This window comes from Rhinoraja longicauda, chromosome 19, assembly GCF_053455715.1.
Source record: "Rhinoraja longicauda isolate Sanriku21f chromosome 19, sRhiLon1.1, whole genome shotgun sequence".
In the NCBI taxonomy this organism is placed as follows: Eukaryota; Metazoa; Chordata; class Chondrichthyes; order Rajiformes; family Arhynchobatidae; genus Rhinoraja; species Rhinoraja longicauda.
In genome coordinates this window covers 1,978,692-1,986,602 of record NC_135971.1, presented here as the reverse complement: position 1 = coordinate 1,986,602, position 7,911 = coordinate 1,978,692, and the positions used below count along the sequence as shown (strand labels likewise).

General features: G+C 48.7%; 1 protein-coding gene across 1 annotated transcript in view; it reads right to left on the bottom strand.

Moving 5' to 3' along the window:
* Positions 1 to 525: 525 nt before the first annotated feature.
* Positions 526 to 7,911, bottom strand: part of LOC144603005 (butyrophilin subfamily 1 member A1-like) — a 59,953-nt gene continuing 52,567 nt past the window's right edge. The window contains exon 7 of the mRNA XM_078416132.1: positions 526 to 1,058. Within this exon, the coding sequence (XP_078272258.1) occupies positions 526 to 1,058 (533 nt within the window). The remainder of the gene's footprint in view (positions 1,059 to 7,911) is intronic.

Below are 7,911 nucleotides of genomic sequence, written 5' to 3'. Positions count from 1 at the left end.
TGAAAAACTGGAGCGATTGGGCTTGCATGCACTTGAAATCAGAAGGATGAGAGGGGATCTTATTGAAACATATAAGATTATTAAGGGATTGGACATGTCAGAGGCAGGAAACATGTTCCCAATGTTGGGGGAGTCCAGAAGAAGGGGGCACAGTTTAAGAATAAGGGGTAGGCCATTTAGAACTGAGATGAGGAAAAACTTTTTCACTCAAAGAGTTGTGAATCTGTGGAATTCTCTGCCTCAGAAGGCAGTGGAGGCGAATTCTCTGAATGCATTCAAGAGAGAGCTAGATAGATCTCTTAAGGATAGCGGAGTCAGGGGGTATTGAGAATGATCAGCCATGATCACATTGCATGGCGGTGCTGGTCGAAGGGCCGAATGGCCTACTCCTGCACATATTATCTATTGTCTATTGGAATTTGGGGATTCGATGGGAGCCGCTCAGCGCCGACCTGTTGTCCACCGGGTTTCTGCCCCACAGCCCCTGAGCACCGCTCCTGACGCCGGTCTGGGGACGCGACCCTTTTACACACCCGGAGCAGAACGGGAGCAGATTGTCATCCATTTGTCTTTATGCCAAGGCACGAAGAAAGGATAAAATTTCTCCGTGAATTTGTTCCCAGTGAAGGTGTGGAGATGGGACTTGGTGTCCGCGTCGTAAAATGAAACTGTCCCGGACTCGCAACTGAGATAAACTCCCACCCTCCCGGGGATGGGACGGGCGGGGAGAGGGGATGGAGGGGAGGTGAGTGCATCAAACTCGACATCCATCCGCTCGATGCTCCAGACTCCAGTCTCCGTGGTCAGTGTGACCCGTCCCTTCCTCTCCACAGATTCTGCGGCGACTCCCAGACTCCAGCGCCGACACCCCGCCACCCCCACCTCCCAGTAATGTCTCCCCGATGTGAATCCCTCTGATCCCAGCACACACGGCCAGTCTGTAAACCACTTCCCGGTGTCAGGGAGACTCCTCCGGGTCCGGGTCTGTCTCACCCTCTTCCGATCCTCAGACATCTCGAGCCGCGGATGCGCTGTTTCCACATCCAGGGTGACAGAGACTGGGGGGAGAAGCAGAGAATCAGAGAGTCCCCGGGGGGTCGGGGGGAGACTCGGGCAGCGCGGCCCCGGGACCGGGGGAGAGGCCGCTCGGCCTCGGGCACAGGCGGGCGGACAATTGGACGATATCCCGGGGATTTCCCGCCCGCCAACATCCCACGGACAAAAACATGTTTCCCGGCGTTTCCTAATCGGGGTGGAAATGGAGGGGAACCGGGTGAACGGTGAGAAATAAAAACAAGCTGCTGGAGGAAGTCCGTGGGTCAGGCAGCACATGTGTAAGGAAATGACAGAACACGTTCAGGTCGGGACGCTGCTTCATTCTCATGCTCCCCCGGGACACAGAGGTGCAGCAAAATACTGTTCTCTGTTTTTATATATGTGTATGTGTGTGTGTGTATTTGTGTGAGTGTGTGTGTGAGTGTGTGTGCACATGTTTGTGTTAGTGTGTGTGTGTATGCGAGGGTGCGTGTGTGAGGGTGTGTGTCTGTAAGTGTGTGTGAGTGTGTTTGTGTGCATGAGTCTGTGTGAGTGAGTGTTTCTCTGAGTGTGTGTGTGTGAGAGAGTGTGTGGCTGTATGAGTGTGTGTGTGTGTGTGTGTGTGTTAGAGTGTGTGTGTCTGTGTGTGTGCAAGTGGTATGAGAGTGTGTGTTAGAGTGTGTGCCTGTGTGTTTGTGTACATACACACACGCGTACATACACTGCCTAATGTATCCCACCCCTTGACAGGTGCCATTGTAACAAGATGATCAATGTAACAAGATGATCAATTCTGGAGGGGGAGGGTGAACAGCCAGTTGTCGTGGTGCACATTGGCACCAATGATATAGGTAAAAAACGGGATGAGGTCCTACAAGGTGAATTTAGGGAGCTAGGAGATAAACTTAAAAGTATGACCTCAAAGGTAATAATCTCTGGATTACTACCAGTGCCACGTGCTAGTCAGAGTAGGAATAGGAGGATATTTCAGATGAATACGTGGCTTGAAAAATGGTGCAATGGGGAAGGATCTAAATTTCTAGGGCATTGGAACCAGTTCTGAGGGAGGTGGGACCAGTACAAACAGGACGGTCTGCACCTGAGCTGGAATGGAACCAATGTCCTTGGGGGAGTGTTTGCTAGTGCTGTCGGGGAGGATTTAAACTAATGTGGCAGGGGGATGGGAGCATGAGCAGAGATACGGAGGGTGTAAAATGAGGGTAGAAACAATATGTAGCAAGGTGAAAAGTAAAAGTGGCAGGCAGACAAATCCAGGGCAAAAATCAAAAAGGGCCAATTTTCAACATAATTGCATAAGGGGTAAGAGTGTTGTAAAAACAAGCCTGAAGGCTTTGTGTCTCAATGCAAGGAGCATTCGGAATAAGGTGGATGAGTTGAATGTTTCATCGCCCGGCGCGGCTCGGCTGCGGGACTTAACATCGCCGGCGCGGCTCGGCCGCGGGAAGTTTTAGTGCCCGGTGCGGCTCGGCCGCGGGACTTAGCAGCGGCCGCGGGGCCTTCCATCGCCCGGCACGGCTCGGCCGCTGGACTTAACATCGCCGGCGCGGCTCGGCCGCGGGACGTTTCGGTGCCCGGTGCGGCTCGGCCGCGTGGCCTTCAACAGTTCAACAGTTCAACAGTTCAACAGAGCTTTATTTGTCATTCGGTACCAAATTACATAGCAGTCATACACAAAAAAGAACACAAGACACATGACCCCAACACAAACGTCCACCACAGTGACTCCAAACACCCCCTCACTGTGATGGAGGCAACAAAACTTCCACTCTCTTCCCCACGTCCACGGACAGACAGTTCGTCCCCGACCGACCCGCACAGTCCCCTTGCGGGGGCTGTGCGTGTCGGTCGCATCGGTAGGGGTCGAGCTGCCTGTCCGTGGGCGCGGGGAGAAGAGAGTGGAAGTTTTGTTACCTTCCATCACAGTGAGGGGGTGTTTGGAGTCACTGTGATGGATGTTTGTGTTGGGGTCGTGTGTCCTGTGTTCTTTTCTTTTTTGCTGTGTCTTGTGACTGCTGAAATTTCGTTCGGTATTTATACCGAATGACAATAAAGTTCTGTTATACTGTTATACTGTTATATTGTTATATAGTTATTAATGAATATGATATTGTTGGGATTACGGAGACATGGCTCCAGGGTGACCAAGGCTGGGAGCTCAACATCCAGGGATATTCTATATTCAGGCGGGATAGACAGAAAGGAAAAGGATGTGGGGTAGCGTTGCTGGTTAGAGAGGAGATTAAAGCAGTGGAAAGGAAGGACATTAGCTTGGAGGATGTGGAATCGATATGGGTAGAGCTGAGAAATACTAAGGGGCAGAAAACGCTAGTGGGAGTTGTGTACAGGCCACCTAACAGCAGTAGTGAGGTTGGGGATGGCATCAAACAGGAAATTAGAAATGCGTGCACTAAAGGTGCAGCAGTTATAATGGGTGACTTCAATCTACATATAGATTGGGTGAACCAAATTGGCAGGGGTGCTGAGGAGGAAGATTTCTTGGAATGTTTGCGAGACTGGGTATTGAGCAATGAGGAAGGGTTAGTTAGCAGTCTTGTTGTGCGAGGCCCCTTGGGCAAAAGTGATCCTAATATGGTGGAGTTCTTCATTAGGATGGAGAGTGACAAAGTCAATAGAGAAACAAGTGTTCTGAACTTAAAGAAAGGTAACTTTGAGGGTATGACAAACCAGGAAAGGTAGTGCATCCGTGGCTAACAAGGGAAATCAAGGATAGTATTAAAACAAAAGATGAAGCATACAGATTAGCCAGAAAAAGTAGCATACCAGAGGACTGGGAGAAATTCAGAGTCAGCAGAGGAGGACAAAGGGCTTAATTAGGAAAGGGAAAATAGATTATGAGGGGAAACTGGCAAGGAACATAAAAACTGACTGCAAAAGCTTTTATAGATATGTGAAGAGAAAAAGACTAGGCGTGAATTGTCCAAGATAGACTGGCAATTGATGCTGAAAGGGTTGACGGTGGACATGCAATGGAAGGCATTTAATGGTCGCATGGATGAACTACAGCAAGTGTTCATCCCAGTTTGGCAAAAGAACACAAATGTAGGTCCCTTGCAGTCGGAAACAGGTGAATTGATCATGGGGAACAAGGAGATGGCAGACCAATTGAACAAATACTTTGGTTCTGTCTTCACTAAGGAAGACATAAACAGTCTGCCGGAAATAGCGGAGGACCGGGGGTCTAATGAGATGGAGGAACTGAGGGAAATCCAGGTTAGTCGGGAAGTGGTGTTAGGTAAATTAAATGGATTAAAGGCAGATAAATCCAAAGGGCCAGATAGGCTGCATCCCAGAGTGCTTAAGGAAGTAGCCTCAGAAATAGTGGATGCATTAGTGATAATTTTTCAAAACGCTTTAGTTTCTGGAGTAGTTCCTGAGGACTGGAGGGTAGCTATTGTAACCCCACTTCTTAAAAAGGGAGGAAGAGAGAAAACTGGGAATTATAGACCAGTTAGCCTAACATCGGTAGTGGGGAAAATGCTAGATGTGTTGTCGATGTGTTCTATCTGGACTTTCAGAAGGCCTTCGACAAGGTCCCACATAGGAGATTGGTGTACAAACTTAAAGCACACGGTGTTGAGGGTTCAGTGTTGAGGTGGATAGAAAATTGGTTGGCGGACAGGAAGCAAAGAGTAGGAATAAACGGGTCATTTTCGGAATGGCAGGCAGTGACTAGTGGGGTACCGCAAGGCTCAGTGCTGGGACCCCAGTTATTTACAGTGTATATTAATGATTTGGACGAGGGAATTGAATGCAACATATCTAAGTTTGCGGATGACACGAAGCTGGGTGGCAGTGTTAGCTGCGAGGAGGATGCTAGGAGGCTGCAGAGTGACTTGGATAGATTGGGCGAGTGGGCAAATGCATGGCAGATGCAATATAATGTGGATAAATGTGAGGTTATCCACTTTGGTGGCAAGAACAGGAAAGCAGAGTATTACCTGAATGGTGACCGATTAGGAGAAGGGGTGATGCAAAGTGACATAGGTGTCATGGTGCATCAGTCATTGAAAGCAACCGTGCAGGTGCAGCAGGCAGTGAAGAAAGCGAATGGTATGTTGGTATTCATAGCAAGAGGATTTGAGTTTAGGAGCAGGGAGGTTCTACTGCAGTTGTACAGGGCATTGGTGAGACCGCACCTGGAGTATTGTGTGCAGTTTTGGTCTCCTAATCTGAGGAAAGACGGTCTTGCCTTAGAGGGAGTACAGAGAAGGTTCACCAGATTGATCCCTGGGATGGCGGGACTTTCATATGAAGAAAGACTGGATAGACTAGGCTTGTACTCGCTGGAATTTAGAAGACTGAGGGGGGATCTTATAGAAACATACAAAATTCTTAAGGGGTTGGAGAGGCTAGATGCGGGAAGATTGTTCCCGATGTTGGGGGAGTCCAGAACCAGGGATCACAGCTTAAGGATAAGGGGGAAGTCTTTTAGGACCGAGATGAGAAAACATTTCTTCACACAGAGAGTGATGAGTCTGTTGAATTCTCTGCCACAGAAGGTAGTTGAGGCCAGTTCATTGGCTATATTTAAGAGGGAGTTAGATGTGGCCCTTGTGGCTAAAGGGGTCAGGGGGTATGGAGAGAAGGCAGGTACGGGATATTAAGCTGGATGATCAGCCATGATCATATTGAATGGCGGTGCGTACAGGCTCGAAGGGCTGAATGGCCTGCTCCTGCAACTATTTTCTATGTTTCTATGTTATTCACTTCACCTGTCAGTGGTCATAATGTTTTGGCTCATCGGTGTGTATACACCGGGCAAAACTCGTAATGCTCTCTCTGTGCGTGTGTGAGTTGGGCAAGCTACATCTGTGTGTAGGTGAGGGGAGGTGGTGGAGCAAGACAGGTGGGTTCAGGTGAGTGGGGGGGGTGATTGGTAGAACGATCAGGTGGCGGGAGAGAAGGGTGGAGATGGGAACCGAGGCCGGAGGTGATGTGCTGAAGCCAAAGGGATGAGAATGATGGATTCTGATAAGAATTAATGATGTGGTGAGAAATGTAGAACCAGGGGGACGTTGGAGCGCATGGGATCCAAGAAAAGATAGCTAATTTGATAGAAAATTGGCTTCATGGAGGGAAGCAGAGGGTGATGAGGGAAGGTTGTTTTTCGGACTGGAGGCCTGTGATCAGTGGCGTGCCTCACGGTTCCATGCTTATATCAGTGATCTGGATGAGAATGTACATGGCATGATTAGCAAGTTTGCCGGTGACACAAAAGTGGGCGGTGTTGTGGATAGTGAAGATGGTTGTCAAAAATTGCAGCAGGATCTTGTTCGGTTGGGCAGGTGGGCTGAGGAATGGTTGATGGTATTTAATACAGGATTAGATACAAATTTAATATAGGAGTGCAGTAACATAGTTCCTTGAAAGTGGAGTCACAGGTAGATAGTGTGTTCATATAAGGTTTCGGCACAATGGTCTCCATCACTCAGAGTATTGAGTGGGATGTCACGTTGTGGATATATAGGACGTTGGTGATGCCACATTGTGTTCAGTTCTGGGCACCATGTTACAGGAAATATGCTGTCAGTTTGTAAAGGCTACAGATAAGATTTACGAGGATGTTGCCAGGGCTCGAGGGCCTGAGCTACAGGGAGAGGGTGAGCAGGCTAGGACTTTATTCCTCGTAGCGCAGGAGGGTGAGGGGTGATTTATAGAGGTGTACATTATCGTGAGAGGAATAGATCGGGTAAAAGCAGAGTCTCTTCCCCAGAGTTGGGGAATCAACAAACGTAGGTTTAAAGTAAGGGAGGGGAGGGGAGGGGAAGGGGGGGAGATTTAAAAGGAACCTGAGAGGCAACTCTTTTACACAAAGGGTGATGGGTATATCGAACGAGTTGTCAGAAGAGGTAGTTGTGAGAGAATTTGTTAAAATTATGACAGGCATAGAACGGGGGTACAGTCAGAACGTTTTCCCCAAGGCGAAAAACATCAAATGCAAGAGGGCACAGCTTTAAGGTCAAAGGGGCAAAGTTTAAAGGATTTGTGCGAGGCAAGTTTTTTCCACGGTGTGGTACCTGGGATGTGATTCCGGGGGTGGTGGTGGAGGCAGATACGACAGTGGCATTTTAGATAGACACCTGGATATGGATATCATGGGTAAGACCACACCAGGAGTATTGTGTACAGTTTTGGTCTCCAAATTTGAGGAAGGACATCCTTGTAATTGAGGCAGTGCAGCGTAGGTTCACGAGATTGATCGCTGGGATGGCGGGACTGTCATATGAGGAAATATTGAAAAGACTGGGCTTTTATTCACTGGAGTTTAGAAGGATGAGAGGGGATCTTATAGAAAAGTATAAAATTATAAAAGGATTGTACAAGCTAGGTGCAGGAAAAAAGTTCCCAATGTTGGGGGAGTCCAGAATCAGGGGCCACAGTCTTAGAATAAAGGGGAGGCCATTTAAAACTGAGGTGAGAAGGAACTTTTTCACCCAGGGAATTGTGAATTTGTGGAATTCTCTGCCACAAAGGGCAGTGGAGACTGGAGATTGGAGGACTGGAGATCTCTGGATGAACTTGAGAGTTAGTTAGAGTGGAACCAAGGGTTATGGGGAGAAGGTAAAATCGGATGTGTCGGTATTACAGCTGAGCAAAGCGGACCGCAGAGGGATGAGGAGCGAACCAAAGTGGACTGGAGATGGACACGAGCAACAATGGCAGGACTGGAGATTATCCCTAGGACCAATGGCAGGACTGGAGATGGACCCTAGGACCAATGGCAGGACTGGAGATAGACCCTAGGACCAATGGCAGGACTGGAGATGGACCCTATGACCAATGGCAGAACTGGAGATGGACCCTATGACCAATGGCAGGACTGGAGATGGACCC